Source organism: Phaethon aethereus (genome assembly GCF_964289735.1).
Source record: "Phaethon aethereus genome assembly, chromosome: 3".
Taxonomy (NCBI): domain Eukaryota; kingdom Metazoa; phylum Chordata; class Aves; order Phaethontiformes; family Phaethontidae; genus Phaethon; species Phaethon aethereus.
In genome coordinates, this window is record NC_138576.1 from 26,976,673 (window position 1) to 26,998,689 (window position 22,017).

The 22,017-nt window shown below is 43.4% G+C and overlaps 2 protein-coding genes across 2 annotated transcripts; both read right to left on the reverse strand.

The window, feature by feature from the left end:
- Positions 1 to 2,549: 2,549 nt before the first annotated feature.
- LOC309403900 (glutathione S-transferase) lies at positions 2,550 to 9,587 on the reverse strand (the record flags this gene model as incomplete). The annotated part of the gene is made up of 6 exons (XM_081998191.1): positions 9,081 to 9,587; positions 7,943 to 7,994; positions 7,574 to 7,706; positions 6,332 to 6,473; positions 3,526 to 3,657; positions 2,550 to 2,672 (listed from the first exon to the last, which is right to left on the reverse strand). The coding sequence occupies exons 1-6, from the start codon at positions 9,165 to 9,167 to the stop codon at positions 2,550 to 2,552; spliced, it is 669 nt and encodes a 222-aa protein (XP_081854317.1). The 5' UTR covers positions 9,168 to 9,587.
- Positions 9,588 to 15,304: 5,717 nt separating this feature from the next.
- Positions 15,305 to 21,750, reverse strand: LOC309403901 (glutathione S-transferase-like; the record flags this gene model as incomplete). Its single annotated transcript, XM_081998192.1, has 6 exons — positions 15,305 to 15,424; positions 15,746 to 15,877; positions 16,697 to 16,838; positions 17,627 to 17,759; positions 20,683 to 20,734; positions 21,664 to 21,750. The coding sequence occupies 6 exons, from the start codon at positions 21,748 to 21,750 to the stop codon at positions 15,305 to 15,307; spliced, it is 666 nt and encodes a 221-aa protein (XP_081854318.1).
- Between the last annotated feature and the right edge of the window lie 267 nt (positions 21,751 to 22,017).

Consider the following 22,017-nt stretch of genomic DNA (forward strand, 5'->3'; position numbering starts at 1 on the left):
AAGGCACAGGCCTGTACTGTATTGCACTAGAAAATCCACCTTTCTCTCAGATACACGTATCTTGTTCCACTGGTTCTAAATGTAAAACTACTATCAGTGTTCAAATAAAACCTAAAATGTTCAAAGCTTCTCAGTTTTTTAAGCAGACTAGTGAGCCATTTTGTCAATGGAAGAGTCTGGTGATCTGCTCTGTACTCACTACCAGTTGAAAACATGTACCATGCTGTAAATTCCCACTGACGTGAACCACCGCTGAGGAAGGTTCACCATCTTGCACAGATAGGTTCTAAACTCTCAGTCTCAATACTCTTTAACAGGTTTTGCTGTTGTGGTCTTACACAGATTATCTTGGTGCAGTCCTCCCCATAAGCAGAGTATTTGGACATCAACTATTCAGGGATTGAAGTTGCTTTGGTTTGCATAGAAAATAATTAAATATTCCCTGGGTCTGAAAGCTTGGCTAAGACTGTCTTCTGGTGCACAAGAATGTGCAGCGATGTCATTAGGAAACTGAACATGGGGAAGTGCACTACTGAAGGCAATGAAAAATTTTTCTGCTTTTCATTTTTTTCATACAGAGCTTGCTTATAAAGGCTATCATATACTGGATCTCAGTGCTGCACAAATCCATCAGCAGAGTACCAAGCTGCTTATTCTTGGCAGGGGCTTAGGTGGTGACGAGGTCTTGTGAGCGGCTTGGATGTCTAAGGCACAACTGCCAAAAAAAAAAGGCAAAACCCCCCCAACCAACCCCAAACCACAGCCTCTCCAGCTCTGGAATCTTTTGCCAACAAGTGTTGGTATCAGTCATCTCCAGGTCTTGCCAGGCGATTGAGCTGGTATGTTATGATTTCAGATTGGGATGACAGCTGGACACATAAAATGCAGTTCATTTCATCCTGACATAGAACTTCAGGGCATGTCAGAGGAATTGAACTGCCACGTACCATAACAGGCTTCTGGGACCAATGCCAGCTGGGATATTTGTACTGTAAACCAAGGTGAATCTTTGCCTTAGATTAAGCTGCAAGTAAAAGTTTGGGCAACCTAGTGCTGAAATGCAGAAGCCATCCGGCAGCTGCTTCTACCCCAGACCCTAAATGCAGTAAGAGTGTGTATTTTTGAGCAAGTCCAGCGTTGAGCCTTCTGTGCGTTCTCTGAATTCCCCCATGGGGGAAGGGGGCTCCCAAGGCCCAACTGTAATCCAGAAGCTTTTGCTGAAATTCCTGAGCAGCCCAAACAAGTAGCTTTCTCAACATACCCTTGTGGGACTGAGGACTCAGAAAATACAAAGGCGAAATCCTGTGCCAGTCTCTGTGATGGTTCAGCAATCATCGCACTTGGTTGGAACAGAGGTGTAGTTCAGTGAAACTTGAGTACTGTGGTGGGCTAATGTTACCTAGGTAACATTAATGTTAAACTCCTGGGAGCTCACTTGGGCAGTGCCTAGGTGGCTGGAGTGTTTTTGGTTTTTGTCCCCGAGATACATTGTGTGTCTCTTCTTATGCACAAGTCAGAAAAGGAGTTAACTTTGCTGGGCAGCAGTTCTGTATATACACTGGTTGACCGTTTTCTCTGCCTAATCTGTTTGAGTCCTGCTGAGAAAAACAACTAACTGCAAGGATGAATAGTTTATGACACTGTTCTTAAAGGGAACAGTGATGGTTCCCATGAAATTAGGGTAAAGAATCTGAAATAGTAGTGAATGCTTTAAGCACTGTTGAAGTAAAACTAACTCTTCTGCTGAAAAGGTAAGCAGCCGGTGCAGTTGTCTTTACAGCTACTTGGGGAGTGACCGGAGAAGGTAAAATTTTAGAAAAAACCCAATCAAGTGGCATTTTCCTCACTGTGACCAAGCAAGCAAAAAGAAGAGCAAGGGAATAGAAGGTTTCAATGGATGAAAACCACCTCAGGCTAATTAAACATGTACTTTGATCTTTCAGTGAACAAAATCTCTTCTAAGAGATTCATATGGGGATTAAACAAGTTTCTTTTGCCCATAAACTTGAGGATCATAAGTTTTAAATTTTTTTATTTTTTAAATATTTATTTATTTATCTTTTAAACTGCAGCTCTGAAAGTACAGAGACAGCAGTGACATACAGCAGGGGGACAGTGAATTTTGTTCTAGGAGACCACCTAGAGAACAAAGCCAAAAGATTCTAGGCCTGACTTTAAACAACTGCCCCATTTTTATGGGGTGGCTTTTCTCTCCTGCAGCTTATAAGGGGGCAGGGGGCACACATGCTTCTAGAATACTCCGAAAGCTACAGCTGAAACATTTTACCCTACCAGGCACGGACTGTAATTAAACAAACACAAAGTATCATCATATTTTATTTCATACAATTGTTCCATGAAATACCACTTCCTGGACTCGACAGGTCCAAATCAGCCTTTTACACTAATTTAGAAGTGTATTCTGTTTCAACGATTACCATGTGACTGGCTATATGATCCAAGCTATAGAATACATCTATGCAGTTTACACTTACAAGGCATAGCTCTGGTAATATACTACATTTGTGTTCTCTTCAGCAGCCACATGATTAGATATTGAATATTTTCCTCACAATGGCAACAAACTTCTCATCTGTCGGTGGCTTCCTCTGGCTGCCAGGCTGCAAGAATTTTTTGATTGTAGGAATGTTGCTTGTTCTTCCTTTAAAAGCCTGTAAGAAGCGGCAGTAAAGCCAATGAAAGTCAGGAAATTATAATTCCATCCTTTACAGCTTAAACATCAGGTGACTTGGATTTTTACTTCTCAGACATACTTATTAAGCAGAGAAAGACAGTGGCTCCATACAGCCAGCTCAGCACTTAGCATTTTCCATTAAAAAAACAATAAATGGCAAAACCACACCTACAACATATTAGTCTTTCTGGAAAATCCAGGTGGGAATATTCTGATCTGCAACGCTGGTGCTATAAAGTTTACCTTAGTTTCCCAGATGGGGATGGGAGAAATCAATATTAAAGAGTAACTATTAGATCCAAGGTCAGGTTGGACGGGGCTCTGAGCAACTGGATCTAGTTGAAGATGTCCCTGCTCACTGCAGGGGGGTTGGACTAGATGACCTTCAAAGGTCCCTTCCAACCCAAACTATTCTATGATTCTATTCTAAGATTCATCTGGTAAAGGTGGAAGAAAACAGAAAGAAAAAAGAAAAAGCAAAAACCACAGTCTGAATCCAAATCCTGCAGATATATTTGGGCAAAAAAAAAAAGAGGCAAGTGCTGGAATACCTCAGTGCAAAGCACCATGGAAGACAACGCATAAGAAACTTAACAGCTCTTGTGTATGATTTCTTCAAAATATAAATTTTCTGCAGACACAACAGGCCACAGCCTTCCCATAGGTAAGGCAGTGTACGTGTGTTCAGGTGGTTGTAGTCAACAGAAGTAGACCAGAGAACTGTCAGTAACACAATACAATAGCTCAAAAGATTTAAACATCAATTAGCTTTTAAAACAGGGCAGTGACATTTGTATCATATTCCATATTGAGATCAGATGATTACTAACCTGTAGCAGAGGGAATGCAGACAGTATATCAGGTTTACATTCTTCTGCCATTAAAATGGCTTCCAGCAGATGGATGTCTGCCAAGCTTAATTTGTTGCCAACAAGATAATCACGCCCGTGGTCTTTTAAGGCCTACAAAATACAAGTTAATAAAAAAAGTCATACAGGATGTAACAATTTTATCTAGATATTTCATTACAGACAGATTTCTACAAAAATACATAGCAGAGCAAATCCACATAAGAATCTATAAAGTTAGAAAGCAATAGATATACTCACAACAAAAAATTAAATCAGAACTCATGTTTTAGTGTGCGTGGACCTATCACTCACTCTAACCCACTGCACCAGGTAGCTATAGCAAGTCCAGTCCCACAAGAAAGACTTAAATCATAGAAAAGAAACAGGACCAAAGTAACTGTAAGGGGTAGTCAGGACAGTTTACCTGTAATGTACTTTGATTTAAAAACAAAACAAAACAAAAAACCCTCAAGTGAATTCCCAGATGTTTCAGCAAAATTTTAGATTGCCGATTACAGTTTGAAACAGGTCAGGAATGAAGGAACACAGCCTTTTCACCCTTCACTGTATACGGAAGGATTCTTTTGTGGCAAACTACTGATGCAAGAATTGCAGCCCGCCAAAGCTACCGAATAGCTGTAATAGACAAGTTGTGGTGAATGTTGCAGCACAGCTTCAGAGCAGTTACCAGCTCTCCAGCCTACCTTTCTCCTGAAGACTATCACCCTTGTAGCAGAAGCAGGAGAAGGAAACGTGTCTGTGCCTAATATACTTTTTGTTCAAAAAACGTGTGGATGTGGCACTTCGGGACATGGTTTAGTGGACATGGTGGTATTGGGTTAACGGTTGGACTTGATAATCTTGAAGGTCTTTTCCAAGTTTAATGATTCTGTGATTCTGGGATACTCTAACGCTACACTTAAACAACTAACAAATGCGCACTAGAACTAGGACATCAGTCTGTGGCTTTAGATGCCGATTCCTTCTCCAGTCCCATCTGCCAATTTTGCTATAAAAGAGGCAGTAACTTCTGACAGAGGCAAGGCTGATACCTCCATGTAGTTACTTCCCATACTGCTCTAACAGGGTCCACCACACCTTGGCTGTCTAAGCCGTATGGAAACTCCCAAATAGACCATCAGAACCAGATTGCCTGCAGTGCTTTATGGTACCTTTTGGCTGCTGAGTGTTTTTGAAATGAAGACTCATAGGTAGGGATGTTTTCTGTCAGGATTCCATAACACATGGACTGCAAACCCTGCTAAGCTGAATCAATGGACAACTTAGCTGGTACAGAAGGAAAATTATTAATCGTTCTAACAAAATTAACTAGGCTAAAAATCATGGAGAAGTTTAGTTGTGTCTTTACCATAAGTGAACAAGGATTCCTGTAAAAACTTTCCTCCAGTGAGTATACACACTGAAACATATCATAACAGTAGCCTATGCCACCTAGGCACAGGTTTGGAGAATACTGGTGTCTAAATTTGCTTTTTTATTTTTTAATAACTTAAAAACTTATGTTACCAGACTTTGAAAGATTAATGTGTGCAATCAGTCTCTCTCAGCACAGCCTTTCATTGGTTATGACAGTGGATCTATATGAACTCCTATTACAGGAGTGCTGGTTTATGTTGTTTATGGTCAATTTTTTTTTTTCACAGGGCAGGCTCTGTGGGTTTTGCTTGTGCAATTTAAGGCTCTGATAAAGAGGCATATTAAATTGCATCAGGTCCTGTATTTTTTGAAAGGACTTCAGCTGCCTGTGAACCAAGGATTCAAGCTAGAAACACAGCTCAGCTCTGAAACAATACAGCTTTGTACCCTTGGCACAGACTTCTGAGCAGACTGCTACGCTCTGAAAAAGCACTGTGAGAAAGTCTGCACCGTATAACCATACAAGGTACAAAAGGTAAAGTTACAAACAGAAGTAGGATAGTGAGATGAGGATCACAGCTGGCTCAATTCAAACAGGAAAATGTTGACATAAAAAAAAAAAAACCCTTAAAATATCCTAAAGGGAAAAACAGAACAAACAGCCAGTTGGTAGAGAGTGGCGACTCTGTAACATCCAGGCTATGTTCCAGAGAGAAGCAAAGAACAACCCGTCCCCTCCTGATCAATTCTTGCCTAGCCAAGAAGACTCTTCTTGCGCTCTATGGGGGTAGCTAGCATACCAATGCTTTACCTCATAGCTCATTAGAGGCTAACTCTTTAGTGCACACTAGCCAGTAAATAATTGCTTCATGCTTTTAAGCTAGATAAATCCCATTTGCAGAGCCTCTTTGTGCACACCTAAGGATGCCCAAATAGTGATTCAGAAAAATACAGTAATAGTCTATAAGTAAAATGTATTAAAGCAATGTGTTTGAGAAAGATCACAGTAATAGGTCCTTAATTATAAAGCAGAATTATATTTAACTTTGAACAGCAAGAGTATATAGACTTTCAGGCAATAAGTTCTGAAGGCTGCCACAGGTAATTAAATGGTGCATTCATGCAAAATGCTAGGAGCTATCAGCCACCAAGCTAGGTTTAAAAAGTAGGATCTGCTCTTTGAGGAGTCTTAAAGAAGACAGCAAAGATACTCGGTACTGAAGCCAGCCAAATATTATTTTGTGGCCCTCGTTTCACACTGCTGAATACCAGCTCTATCATACAGTACCAGAGTAGCACTGCCACTGGCCTTCTGGAAAGTAGGTGCGTGGGGCCAGGGGAGTGGGCTGGGGGAGAATGTGTACCCCACTTTACTGTCTTTGTGAACTACTGGTGATTTATCACTTACCTTTTCATAAACAGGAAAGTACCTGGTTGTAGCTCGTTCAATGATTAAGGCAAGATTCTTTTCTTTTGTGTCAGCTGGTTGAAAAGGGAGATACATGATCATTCCCATCAGGTCTGTTGTTCCCTCCACATACATATCAATCCTGAAACAAACATTTTTATTTAACGTGCCATTTTGGTTATTTTCCTGAAATACAATGCTGAAGTGATCACCAAGTAAAATGCTTATTAGTGAGTGTAACATAAGACACCAGTTTGTTTTCTTGTTCTTCCAGTTTGATTCCAAGTCAGTTTTTTTTCAAAGCACAGATCTTTATAAACAGGCTCACAGTGCCTGCAACAAGCAAGGTATAACTACGAGTCTGCAACTAACGTATTTAAAGTGGAGTTCACACCGTTTTCCATTTATAACCTATTCATCTGCACTGGGGGAGAAAAGACCACATACGCAAACCACACTAGAGGAAAAAAAAGACTTTTGAGGTCTAATCATGAAAGGATCCCGGCAACAATTGGCTGCCAATTGCCAGTTCAGACATGCCAGCCTATAATAATCCTCACAATCTCTGGAGTTGCCCCTCCATTATCACAGAATAAACACTTTAGTAAGTGGTAGTCAGTTAGGTTAAGGATTTAATTGAACTTTTGCGTGACTTTTTTTTTTTTAAAGAAAGAATAAATAAGGATTTTTGCTTTTTCATTAGCCCTTTAATTATGACAATGGAAAGTCATAATTAAATAATTAATAATTAATGTGTCATAATCCACAGTTTACATAGTAAAGTAATATTAGGAAAATATTGGTTTAACTTTCAACTGAACCTATCTTTTTTTTTAAAATCAGCTGTGAAAGATTCTTTACACTTTGAAAAAAGGAAATTAGAACACTTAAAAGATACTTCATGTTTTGCAGGTAGCTGTAGTTCTTTCTACTGTTTTTCCATGCATACCTAGCCTTTATTATTGTATTAAGGTCCTGCAGTTGCCCAGGAACTTACTGCACTTCTGGTCTCTGTGAAATCAAACGAGCCTGAAGGTGGCCATAACATTCTCATTATGTTGACAATTAACAATCATTTATCAATTACAAAGTCCATTTATCCAATCCCTGGATCTGAGGAGACAAAGCACTGGCAGATGTATATGCACCTTTATACACAGGTATTTCACAACAATATTCTTCTCACAAATATTAAAAATCATGGGAAAATATTAGTAACAACAGTATGCACTGTTACCATACCAAGCTCTCTCTTTCAAGTCTTTTCCATAGAGGTTGTACTTTGCTGCTATGTAGCTGAGGATGGCTCTAGTCTGCACCATCTTCATCCCATCGATCTCCACCATGGGCACTTGCTGGAACATCAGGACTCCATCTAGGGAAGAAAAAGCAGCAAACTACTCAGACTGCTGCAGTACTACACTGAATCTGACAAAGAGATCTGGTAACACACCAAGATATTTCCAATTCTGAGGGATGAAAGCAGGTCTTTCAAATCTTCTCTTTAAAGACATCTTTAACATCATATTGGAGGTCTTACAAAAATGTCACCTGTTGTCCTTTTGCTATATTGGTGTGGATTTATGTTTAGGGTACAGTTTACAGACTCACCATTGCGTAACTTTTCTAGGTCTTCCTTTGTTTCTATGAATTCTTCCTCAAACTGAAAAGCAAAGATAGAAAACAACACTAATAGAAAACAAACTCCAAAGGCAATAGGGAAGTGGAAGGGAGTCTGGAAGTTAGACTCCACCTCTCCACATTATTCCCATACTACTCAGTATTGTGTTGACCCCCTACTCCTATTCTTCATCCCAGTTCTTCATCCCCAACCCCACAGTAATGTACAATGCTTTACACTTCAAAAAAAAGCTTCCTTCATTAGAAAGACCAGTCTACTTGCCCACACAAACAATCAACAGACACCAAATCATACACTTAAAAGCAGCTGATACCACGTGAAATACTTAGAATTTTTTAATAAGTTATGCTGCCTCTGTTACACAGCATTTATCTCACTCTTTCCCCCTGCTGGCATTTTTTTTTTTTAATGGGAAGGACATTTGAATGAGGGCAAGATCTTCGTTTCCTCAGCACTCGTGCTCTGCAGCTTCTCTGCCAGCAACATTCATAAGTGAGTACCATTAAAAAAGCCTTTTATTTCCAATGCAGTATAAATAGTTTCTGAGAAAATAATTTCAAAGCACCATATTCAAGCAAAAATTACACGTAGAAATTAAGATGCCTTGGGATGGTTTTCACCTGATGTGAATCTAGATAGCTCCCCCACTGCCTTCAGGGCAGCTTTGCTGATTTATCCTGCTCAGGTCCTGGACCCAAAGAATGAAAAGCACTTGGTTTGGAGATAATGTTCTAAAGTTTTTCATGTGGTACGCATGGTCATTCAGTTGAGAACAATCATGAGACACAGAGAAGTAATGAGCATTCAGCAAAAGTCAGAGATACAGTTTTGGTCTGCAGCAACAATTTAAGATCTCAGCTTAAAGTACGTTTCAAATATGAGACTTAATTATCTGTATACGTTAAAATCCTTTTACTGGGCAACTGTTGCTCAAGGAATACATTAAATAAATAGAACATGAGAGGATGTATCACTAAATCTAAGTATTCTGCATGACAACATGTGGTGGTGTGCATATCTCTAAGCGGAGATGTAATTGGGAAACCTTTCCAAAGAATACTTTTAATCACAGATTAATCTGATCACCTTACCAAAAAAGATACAAACCTCAACCCCGGCTGCTGCTAACAGCCATCGAATTGACTCCATCTTCCCCCTCCCCTTGGTGTAGTGCAGCTTTGGCTTCCCCGCCATGATTTCAGAGTTCTTGTTTCCTGATAAATTCAAGATTATGATCTTACAGGACGCATGTTTTAAATTAGCATTTAAAATGTTCCACTCCAAACTACTTAATACAGTTGGATGAATGTGAAAGTAGAAGGGCAATCAAGACATAGATACCTGGGCTTGATTCAATCTAGTTTCCTGTGGATTAGTGGAAAAAAAGAAAAAGTACACATGACCACAAGAATATGCAGCAATTCAAAAAAGAATAATGAAAAAATGTAATAAGCAGCTACTAAATAATACAGATATCTACATATCTTTAAAAATATTAACATAGCTTTAAGAGCTCACGAGAGTTTTACAACCAAAACAGAATTGTAGGGTATTCCTGAATATATACATTTTTAACCTTGTAGTGATGCAATCTATTTAATAGGTGACAGCATCCATGTCATACCAGACTTGAAAATGTACTACGTCAGATGAACTGCTTCACAAGAACACCAACCCAGAGACACCAGCATTATCTTGACATCTCTCATTATGATGTTTCAGAGCCCCGTGCTGCTGTGCCTTTAGGAATATGACCTTATAACGGCAATATATATTCCAGCATATATTTCACCAAGCCTGCTGTCTTCCACATTTAGCTAGTTCTGTTTTGACCATTAGCCAAATCATAATATATCCATTATAGAAAATGTGGACCGACTTCAAGACTCGTTCCAATTTCATGAACAGTTAAACTGTAACAAGGATTTATATCCTTGACCTCTGCTGGGCAGATAACGCCTGGTCAAGGTCCCCAGCAGCAGGGGGGTGAAGTCAGCCCACTGGATGATGGCACTGGGATGAAACACTTTCAAATTTCACTAACAAGTGCAGTCACGTGCCATAGTATGAACTCAGCAGCTGATGTGAGCTTGCCTCGTGCTGGAAACAAAGCTAACACTGTATACTTATCAGTAATAGGTCCCAGAAGAATGAAGCAGATTTAATAAGAGGACAGTGTCACAGACTAACAGAGTGGTTCATCGTTAAGCCAAGGTTTTATCTGTTTACAGGCAGGCTTATTTATTCTTGCATAGACTTCACAGTACGTAATTGAGCCACAAAGTTGAAACTTTGGCCATAATCCCAAAGGTGTCAATGAAGAGGCACAATCAAACAGTACAACAGTAAGAGGGGAGACCACATCCCTGGCCTTCTCCACTTAAGTCCTTTGTGTTGGGTGGAATATTCAATAGGCCCTATAGCAAACAGCCTTTGCTCTACTAAGGGCTGAACTCACAGGAGAAACCTGGTGCCCCAGTCCAAAACACAGGTCTTCAAAACCACTGCTCAGCTTCCACCTAGCCCTGGCAATGCCTATATTCCCAGACAACCCAGCCTCTTGCAACAAAGTTCTCCTGATACATAAATATGTGTTTGATAATAAAGACTTGATTACTACTTCACAGTTTAGAGTTGGCATCTAGTCTAGAGCTGATGGATGCATGCCTAGTTAGATTCCCAATACCTGAACAGCAATAGGGCACAAACTAGGCATTTAGAGAAGTACCTTATCACAGCTACTTTACCAGGCCCTAGACACAGAAGACCATGACCTGGGCCAGGAACTTTCTAGTTTGCATAAGTGCGAGAGTTACACTATATCGAGTGAAAGAGCTCTCAACCTTCCATACTTCAAAAATACTTCATTCCTTGGCACTCAGGAAGTAGATGGCAGTCTCAACTCTGCTCCATCAGAGAGGAAAACTGCATTTGGTCCCTCGCAGACCGGACAAGCACTCTAACTTCCAGCACATGGGATCAAGGCTGGAAAACACACTACAAGGACAGCCTAGCATAAGCAGAAAGAGCAAACTTCCCTGACCTGTCCCAGAAGCGGAGGTGGAATTCATAAAGATCAGCCCAGCTCAGTGCTCCACTCCAAACAGCTGAAGAGCAGACCAAGCGTCAGTGGAAAAAAAGTCCAGGTATCAACATAACCTGTCCATGAGAGTTCCTGGTAAGGACTGCCAAGGGTTGAGGCTTTTTGTGCAGATAAGAAAAAACTTATGTTGTCCTGGAACTGCACCACTTACGGACTGATTTCGGGGTTTAGGCTGAACACTTATGTATGGTTGCAAAGTACTTTAGTGTCTCTGTTACTGGTCTGCAATGAATATCTCTTTGTAAAGCACTCATGAAAGAGTAGCAAAGTTGGTAAATTATCTTTCTCGAATAGCAATAATGGACCTGAAATCACAAACTATCTTGATGTTCTAGTGCATCGGACCTTCCTTGGATCTCAGCTGTCAGTGACAGCTACCGCTGTGATCGCTGTATTAAAAAAATCACACTGTTTTGTCCAAAACAACTCAGCCACCAGCCTTCCAGTGAGAAACATGTAAGTCAATTTAACAGCAAGCTCATAATCTGCTGCAAGATCGTAAACTTTCTTCCTAATTGGATATGGACCCTGAAGTAGCTCACCATAACACTTTGGTCCTCGAACACAGCTCGCACAGGGCTGCTCAAGCAGAATGACCTTTCAGCACAGGTCTCAGACTGCATCGAGCCTAGCTGGGTCTTGAGACCGTCTTAAGACTGTAATTGCTCACCAGTCTATGGTTTCTACCGGGACTCAGGCCAAGTCTGGATTCAAAACGCACTCCTTCCACCACCGGGGCTAGAAGGAGCGTTCGAACGAGGCAAAAGGCAAATTACCCGGAGAGATTTTAAAACTTTAACCCCAAAGAGCAACTCCTCTTCAGGCTCCCTGCTGATTCTACCCCGAGCCAGACACAATATCGCTCTACACACACCCACCCCGCCCGGCGTCGGCCCCTGCTGCAGGAGAGAGCGGGGGGTGGTCCCTGCACCAACACCCTCGAGCAGCGCCGCAGGGCACTCAAGCATGTTCCTGAGGTGAAGCCCGGTCTGTCACGCGCCTCGCCGTTCGCCCTGCCGGCAGGGGCCCCGCCTGGCCGCCCCCAGCCCCCGCAGGCCGGTTCCTTTCCCCCGGGCGGGTGGCCTGGAGAGGGCAAGCGGGCAGCCCAGCCCTGCTGCCCTGCGCTGCCTTCACGCCTGGCCACGGCGGGACACACGCTCCCGCGGCTCCGCCGAGCAACGCGCGACCCGCCGGTGCTCGGCGGCGGAGGGGACGGCACACGGGCCCGCGGCCCGGCCGTCAGCCCCGGCAGCAGCTGCCGGCCCCTGCGCCCCTCCGCCACACGCCGTACGTGGCAGTAAAGATTCACACCGGCCCCGCTTCCTCCGCCGGCCTGTGGACCGGCCGCCCCGCCTCCGCCCCGCGGGGCCGCCTCCCCCCCTGCCCGCCGCCGCCGCCAGTACCCGCCGCACCTCTCGCAGCGCCGATGCGTTCCTCTCAGCTCCGCGCAAACTGCCCTCACCGCCCGCCGAGAGGCGGCCGCTCCTCCCCTCCGCGGCCCCGGCCGCTGCCCACTGCCCGCCCCCGCTCCCGCCCTTCCGGCGGCTTCACCGCGTTGGGGCACCGAGGAGCGGCTTCCCGCAGTTAAGCAGCATCCCTAAGCCCTGCAGGCGTAGCTGAGGGAAGAGCCACTTCGGCCTTGTCCCTGAAGGCTCGTGAGGAGACTTTTTCCACTGGGCTGGCTGCGGGTTCGGCGGGGTGCTGCACCCCAGAGGGACTGGAGAAAGGCTCTGCAGGCCCCGAGGCAGCGACGGGGTCACAGCAACGGCATGACTGGGGGAGAGGCCTGGGCCGCAGCCTCTGCGCAAGGGCTGCCAAGCTGCCGGTGTGCCATGGGCCCTGGCGCTGCCGGCGCGGTCTGTGCGCAAGCTCCAAAAACGCCTGGCTATGCAGGTGAGCTTGTACGGCAGAGTCAGCAGCCATGGCCAAGGTTACCAGCTCGAGGTTCTGATGGCAGGCAGCAGGTGCAAGTGCTGCCTGAACGCTTCGGTATGGCAGAAGGGAAACGGCTCTTGCCTGTGAACAACAACTAATACATGCACTGCTGCTGAAAAATGTTGGGTTTTTCCTTCCTTGGTTCTAAAACCTGCTTGGAATTTCTTATAAAGAAATCATTGCTGTCAGCAAGAGTTTTGGTTCTATAAGTTTACCCAGTTTAAAACTGCCAGTACTAACGTGTTAATTCCTACAGATGTCATCTATCTGGACTTCTGTAAGGCCTTTGACATGGTCCCCCACAACATTCTTCTCTCTAAATTGCAGAGATAGGGATTTGATGGGTGGACTGTTGGGTGGATGAGGAATTGGTTGGATGGTCACATCCAGAGGGTAGTGGTCAATGGCTCAAGGTCCAGGTGAAGATCGGTGACAAGTGGTGTCCCTCAGGGGTCCATACTGGGACCAGTACTCTTTACTATCTTCATCAATGACATAGTGCGATCGAGTACACCCTCAGCAAGTTTGCAGGTGACGCCAAGCTGAGTGGTGCGGTTGACACACCTGAGGGACAGGATGCCATCCAGAGGGACCTGGAGAAGCTCGAGGAATGGGCCCATGTGAACCTCATGAGGCTCAACAAAGCCAAGTGCAGGGTCCTGCACCTTAGTCAGGACAACCCACGATATCAGTCCAGGATGAAAGGACTGAGAGCAGCCCTGCCCAGAAGGACTTGGGGTACTGGTGGATGAAAAGCTGGACATGAGCTGGCAATGTGTGCTCACAGCCCAGAAGGCCAACCGTATCCTGGGCTGCATCCAAAGCAGCATGCATGGCAGGTTAAGGAAGGGGATTCTGCCCCTCTACTGCACTCTGGTGATACCCCGCCTGGAGTCCTGCGTCCAGCTCTGGAGCCCTCAGCACAGGAAAGACATGGACCTGTTGGAGAGAGTCCAGAGGAGGCCACAAAAATGATCCGAGGGCTGGAACACCTCTGCTGTGAGGACAGGCTGAGAGAGCTGGGGTTGTTCAGCCTGGAGAAGAGAAGGCTCCAGGGAGACCTTAATGCATCCTCCCACTACTTAAAGGGGTCTTGTAAGACAGACTTTTTAGCAGGGCTTGTTGCAATAGGACCAAGGGTAATGGTTTTAAACTAAAAGACAGCAGATTTTGACTAGGCATAAGGTAGAAATTTTTCACAAGGAGGGTGGTGAGCCACTGGCCCAGGTTGCCCAGAGAGGTGGTAGATGCCCCATCCCTGGAAACGTTCCAGGTCAGGTTGGATGAGGCTCTGAGCAACTTGATCTAGTTGATGATGTCCCTGCTTCTTGCAGGGGGGTTGCACTAGATAACCTTTAAAGGTCCTTTCCAACCCAAACTATTCTATGATTCTATGACAATTGCTTTTAGGGCACTGGCTGTTGCATTTACATATGTGGTTGATTTGGTGTTTAAATAATATACATATTTATGTGTTCAGCTTTCGTGCTAGCCTCTCAGTAGTAAATCTTGATTTAAGTGATTACAATGTACAACTTATATTTAACTGAGTTTAATCTAAAGTAACATAAGTCAATATGAAGTCCTACATTTCAAGGTCTCACTACCAACTGACACCAGTCTGACTCCTCCTTCCTCAAACAGTAAGTTTTCAGCTTTGCAGTTGGTGACAAGCATTTGTCTCTCAGTCGAGTCTGCAAAGTGCTTTTAGCTGTTACAGTAGACCTTTTATTAAAGGAAATATTGGTGAAGCTACAGTTCAAGAACGTAAATGTCTAGTGACACAACAGAGGTGCAGTAGGATCTCTGTTCCCAACATAGTCCAAGTTAAGTTCAGAGGAAAGCTGAATCCAAACCTGTCATACCCGTCAAACCAGAACCTGCAGGCTTTTCCTGGCATTTCCCAGAACAGGCATATCACTCATTGTTTGGGCTGAGCTCTCTTCATTTTCCAGCAACTCTTGGGAATGCCAGAAAGACAGAACCAGAGACCCCTTAGGTATATAAGTAGCAGCAAGAAGTCATTGAACAAATTGGTTTAGAGTGTTAATAGTACGACTTTATTTGAGGTAATCTCTTAAGTAATTTAAGACATCCTGTGTTGTGCAGTGTTTCCCCTAATGCAGTGAACTATTTCATTTCTTTGTATGCTTATGTAGATTTGCTTTGGAAGTGTTTGTAGCTAAGGAAAGAGAGATCAAAAACCTTTTCACTATTTTCATTAATTTCACTTTGCCACTATCAGAAAACACAAAGACAATGAAATAGAGTTTCTGTGGGTTTAGATTGCTGCTCAGTGGAAAATTTTCATCAGTTTTGGTACATCTTTTTCTTGTAGTGGTGGTTTCCTCTGGCTGCCAGGCTGCAGAAATTTCTTTATTGTAGGGATATTGCTTATTCTTGCTTTAAAACTCTACAAAACAAAGCCAAAACAGCATTGTGTTTTAGAATCATGGTAACTGTCAGACATTAGAGTACCTCTAAAAGTAACATTAGAGGTTGATCCTGCAGAAGAATCTATACGCTTCATCTTATTATGTTTTGTGGCTAATAGTGACAGAAGGCAGCAGTAACCATCAGTATTTGAGGCCAACTAAAAGTACTTAGGATATTTGATTTTGATTTTGTCTTTCACTTTTTTTCCTCAGCCTCCCACTCTCATATATTTCTCAGCCAGTTTAAATCAGTGGTCCTGCTTTGATTTGTTGTCCATTAAATCTGTCCATTCAATTACCTGCAAGAGAGGAAATTTGGCAAGTATATCAGGCTTGCACTCTTCTGCCATTAAAAGAGTTTCAAGTAATTGGACATCTGCTCTGCTAAACCGGTTGCCAACAAGAAAGTCATGTCCATGGTCTTTCAAAACCTAAAAACAGAGAACCAGAAGTGATTTTTTTTTTTTCCTATGTGACTTAATATGCTATCTTCAAAGCAAGGTCATACACTGCATATTATCCTTGAAAAAAGGAAATGCAAGAAGAACATCAGTAGTGCAAACAAATGATTTGACCACACTGTCATCCTAGGCATAATTTATCAGTCCTTCCTCTTCTTCCTGGCAGCTCAGTTGTACCCCTCTTGCCTTCACTTCTGTAGCTCATGCAATCAGCGCTGCTGTGTTGAAGGCTCGACTTTATGGGATACAGCCATCACTGCAAACGCCTATATAAAATTTACAAGAGGCTTAAGTTCGGCCCCAGGCATTGTAAGAGTATCTTGGACTCTTTCAAATTATGTGCAGCCTCCTTGCATCTCACCCGTTTCCTGTTCAATTTTGGGAATGTGCCTCATGGTCTCGACACCCAGCTAATCCATCCTCCCTTTTGTTACAGAAGGAGCTGTAATGCTTTGCATAGCATGTGTGGTGCACGGGGAGGAACTTCATGTAACAGTGGATGCTGTAGTGTCTTTTGCCTGAAACAACATACAGACTGAAACGTGGACATTTGGGGAGCTCATTGTGTCCTGGGTTTTTGCAGCTCTGCATATGTCCCAGATTTGTAGTGCCTTCTGTCCCCTCTATAGTGTCCTGTTTCCATCCTCGTCCCAGCCCCAAAACCATAGCATTTATATTTAAGTGGTAATTTTTCTTCTCTGTTCTCCTCAATAAAAATTGTTTGTGTAGATCCAGGATGGAGTTTCAGGAAAACGATATTAATTTAGCTACTACATCTTTGCCACGTACCTTTTCATAGACTGGGAAGTATCTGTTTGTGGCCTTGTCCACAATAGTAGCAAAATGTTGCTCCTTTTTATCCGCTGGTTGGAAACTATGGGTCATGAGTAACTCATTCATATCTATTACTCCTTCCACGTACATATCAATTCTGAAAGGAATAGATCCAGTTGGTCAAGTCAAACACAGTAGGTCTGAATAGCACGATAGCTACTGGCATGGCTTGGAGCAGTTCCCCCCAGAGCGCAGTTTTGGTGGGGGGTGGGTAGCATGGGTGAAAGACAAGTGCAAAGTGCCTAACCAAAAACTAAAATGCTGTGCCCTTTCCATTTTTCACTAGACGTGATACTTCTCTGTATTAAGTTTTTTTGAACCTGAGTACAAAATTACCATGTGTGTCATGCAAACTTGTCTTAAAAATCTGATCAGACATGGTGAGTTAAACAGTGGGTCTGTACAGTTTCTAACAAAGAATTACCTGTGCTAATTAACTTGAAGCATTTAAAAGTACTTCAGGTCAAACCATGTGCCCGAAGAACCCTGTTCTTTAATAAACAGTTATTACTTCTAATTCCTGGTTATTAGAGAGAGAAGTTTTTGTTTCCATCAATGACATTTCCCTGAATTTGGAGTGGTGAAAATGCCTGCTGCTGACAACTGCAGGAGAAAATGAAAAGCAGCATAGTAAGACAAACTGCCTTCTGCGCTCCTGGCTGCCTTCTTCGGATAACTGTATGGACCTTTGGTCTTCATGAGCTCCCTTGCACCATGATGCCTATATAACCCAGATGGTTACTACTGTTGTAGACATCACCCACAGTCACTGTCAAGATGCACTACATCACCCTGAATCTAACTGTGAGCTGGGATATTCTTGTGTTACATAGAGAAGTAGTATGAACTGTAGTCTAACAAACAAAGGTGGTACTGTTACAGTACAGGGCTCTCTCTTTCAGGTCCTTCCCGTAGAGGTTGTACTTTGCTGCTATGTAGCTGAGGATGGCTCTGGTCTGCACCATCTTCATCCCATCGATCTCCACCATGGGCACTTGCTGAAACAGCAGAGATCCATCTAGGGAAAAGGGGAAAAGACAAAGAGACATTCAGCCTCTGAATGAGAACTATTAGTGGGTGTTTGGCAAAGTAATCACCCCTATTATTTTTGATTTCACAGAATCATAGAATCATTAAGGTTGGAAAAGACCTTCAAGATCATCAAGTCCAACCATTAACCCAACGCCACCATGCCCCCTAAACCATGTCTCAAAGCACCACATCCACACGTTTTTTGAACACTTCCAGAGATGGTGACTCAACCACCTCCCTGGGCAGCCTGTTCCAACGCTTGACTACTCTCTACATAAAGAAATTTTTCCTAATATCCAATCTAAACTTCCCCTGGCACAACTTGAGGCCATTTCCTCTCATCCTATCGCTAGTTACTTGGGAGAAGAGACCAACACCCACCTCACCACAACCCCCTTTCAGGTAGTTGTAGAGAGCGATAAGGTCTCCCCTCAGCCTCCTCTTCTCCAGACTAAACAACCCCAGTTACATCAGCCGCTCCTCAGAAGACTTGTGCTCCAGCCCCCTCACCAGCTTCGTTGCCCTTCTCTGGACACGCTCCAGCACTTCAACATCCTTCTTGTAGTGAGGGGCCCAAAACTGAACACAGTATTCGAGGTACGGCCTCACCAGTGCCGAGTCCAGGGGCACAATCACTTCCCTACTCCTGCTGGCCACACTACTTCTGATACAGGCCAGGATGCTGTTGGCCTTCTTGGCTACCTGGGCACACTGCCGACTCATGTTCAGCCAGCTGTCAACTGGACCCCCCAGGTCCTTTTCCACCAGGCAGCTCTCCAGCCACTCCTAAGCCTGTATCGCTGGATGGGGTTGTTGTGACCGAAGCGCAGGACCCGGCACTTGGCCATATTAAACCTCATACAGTTGACCTCCACTCATTGATCCAGCTTGTCCAGATCCCTCTGCAGAGCCCTCCTACCCTCCAGCAGATCAACACTCCCACCCAACTTGGTGTCATCTGCAAACTTACTGAGGGAGCACTCGATTCCCTCATCCAGATCATCTATAAAGATACTGAACAAGACCGGCCCCAGAACCGAGCCCTGGGGAACACCGCTTGTGACCGGCCGCCAGCCGGATTTAACGCCGTTCACCACAACTCTCTGGGCTCGGCCATCCAGCCAGTTCTTTACCCAGCAAAGAGTAAGCCCGTCTAAGCCACGAGCCGCCAGTTTCTCCAGGAGAATGCTGTGGGAGACGCTGTCAAAGGCTTTACTAAAGTCCAGGTAGACAACATCCACAGCCTTTCCCTCATCTACTAGGCAGGTCACCGGGTCATAGAAGGAGATCAGGTTGGTCAAGCAGGACCTGCCTTTCATGAACCCATGCTAGCTGGGCCTGATCCCTTGGTTATCCTTCACATGACCTGTGAGCACCCTCAGGATGAAGGTGGCACCTTCACCTTGTGGCAGTCTTCCTCACTCTCGTAACATAGTGTGGAAAAAAGCTTGCCATGAAGCCAAGAATCAGTGACATCTTAATAGCATAATATTAAAGCAAAATCATAGCTTCTTCAAATCTGAAGAAGCACCAAAATGCAGAACTTTTAGAAGTCATACACTGCAGAAGACAAGTCCTGTGCTGCATGGCCCTAACTTGGATGATTTTCATGGAGGTTGATACAGATGAGAAGGACTGAACGATCTGATCCATAATGAGCCAGTTTCGGTCATGTCTTGGTAAGTATTATGGAAATCTGGACTATTTAAGGGCTTGTCAACATATAATGTGAATATATATGCATATAATATTATCTTTGTGACTACTATATTGACTCCATACAATGACATACATTTGTACGGGCGTGAAGCAGAGAATAGTGGGTGGTTTCCATGAGATTCCTGCAAGAGCTGAATATCATTTTGTGTGAGACTGTAGCCATGTAAATCCCTTACTAGTCTGCAGAAGCTTTATTCTAGCAAGGAAGAAGTAAAAATATCTCCAGGAACAGATCAGAGAAGCGAGTCAGAGTGTTTCCTTCATGGAATCCTATTTCTTGACTCAAATAACTGGTCAGCTGTGTCCACCTCTGTATCCGCTGTAAGGCAAACATGCAGAGAAACTGCCTGATATTATGGTTATGCTTGTGTCTCAAAATACGTTTTGAAAGCTGGCAGGTGGCAGGGGGATCAAGTCATTGTTTCTAAAGGAGAGCAGGACCTCAAATGCCAACCCTAGCTCAGACTTCTTTGAAAAGCCAAATGAACTGGAAGAACACAGACATGTAATTTAGTTTGGAGGAAATGTGAATATCATGTCCACAAAGACAGAAGCTAAAGATAGCAAGGCAAGTAGTTGCCTTGGGAAACAGGAATGCATCAGAGGTACAGGTTAAACTCAGAAATCTGAAACTTTGGTTTCATACAGATTATCAAACAACAACTTCGTAGGCAACCTAAAATGCTAATGAATTTCAAGATGATCTGATGACAGAAACCTATATTGTCATAGGACAGGAGGCAATGCGCACAAACTGAAACACAGGAGAGTGAACCATCTGAAGTTAAGGAAAGGCTTTTTTACTATGAGAGTGTCTGAACACTTGGCATGGGTTGCCCAGAGAAGCTGTGGAGACTCTATCTTTGGAGATACTCGGAACCCAACTGGACACTGTCCTGGACAACTGGCTCTAGGTGGTCTTGCTTGAAGAGGGGGTTTGGAGCAGACAATCTCGAGAGGTCCCTTCTGACCTCAGCCCTTCTGTGATTCAGTGAAGACTGAAGCAACTGGGTGGATGATACCGTCTAACACACTGCATCGTGCATCTGTGATACCCCATGTACGATCCAGTCTAGATTTTCTTTTTAAGAGATGTAAGACTTCTTAGGTATTCTAAGACAAATTGTTGTTGTTGTTGTTGTTGTTATATTTTATTATTATTTAATTATTAAAAAATGAAGGAAACTTACCCTTCTGTAACTTTGTCAGATCATCCTTTGTTTCCAGAAAACATTCTTCAAACTGCAGGAAATACAGAAGAAAAGATGTCTGGTCACTGAATGTTCTAGCTTCTGCTTTGCATGAGACAGTGAGGGCAGAGCGCACTATGTTTTGGGGAATTTTATAAAAAAAAGATAATCAGATTTTGAAGTGCTATCTTTAAAAACATATTTTGCCTCTGTCACATGTGATTCATATTTTTGTGCAGGTAAGATTTTGGCTAAAGCTGAGGTGACTGAAAGGCACAAAACCCTGCCTGCTGAGGACAGGACCACACCACTTCTGTTGTCAGTGCTGGCAAGAGATGGTGCAGGCAGAGGAGAGGATAGGAAAATTCACCCTGCAGCAGCAGAACTGTGTTATAGGTCCTTTGCCACAAGCTGCCAAAAGGAGGGACGAAGAGAAGAGATTGTGTGACCCGTGCAGCTTTCGGGTGCATTGTCCGTCACCATGACAAAAACTCACAGCTCTTAAAACATACAGATCCCCACACTGCCTCTCCATTTTTAATGTCAGAAACTGTTAGAGGTAAAAACAAACACTCTATGTTTTATAACATACAGTACCTTCAAGGGTAAGATACACTGTAGTAAGCATAATAATTTATTGCTATTTTGGACATTGGGATTTAACTGAAGATCTTCAGAATTGAAAGTGCTTGACCCCTGCAATCAGAAGATAAGAAGCCAGGTTCTGCTGCTATGGTTTTAAATTTTTTCTTTCACTAGGTACGGGGGAGAGACATTTAAGGTACGACCAGTAGGCTTGGCACATGATGAAGTGAAACGGGAACTTGCCCCTCTGCTTAGGGTAAGCTAGTGGTCATTGTTGGCTTGGTCAGCAATGCACTAAACACAGAGCTTGAAACTGCTGGTCAGTCACATTTTTTATAAGGAACAGTAAAAAAAAGGATTCGTCACATGCTCTTAGTATAAAAAACACAGGCAAACCTCAACCCCAGCTGCTGCTAGTAGCCACCGTATTGATTCCATTCGGCCTCGTCCATTGAAGTAGTGCAGCTTGGGTTTCCCAGACATGTTTCTATGTGCCTGGTTTCCTATTATCTGGAATAAAGAAGTAAATTTTGCAAAATAAAGATTCAGAATGCTGGGTTTGAGTCTCTAAATGGTTCTCAAGTCTTGGTCAAAGTTCTCTTGTTTGAAACCAATGATTTATGGTCCAAGACTCTCATCAAATTAGTAGACGAGGTAAAAGATTATATTAAGAGATTGCATTGTATCATTTTGCCTAAGATGTCTTTTGTATTTGCAGTTTAGTTAAGCAGAAGTCTGTACTGAGAGCAA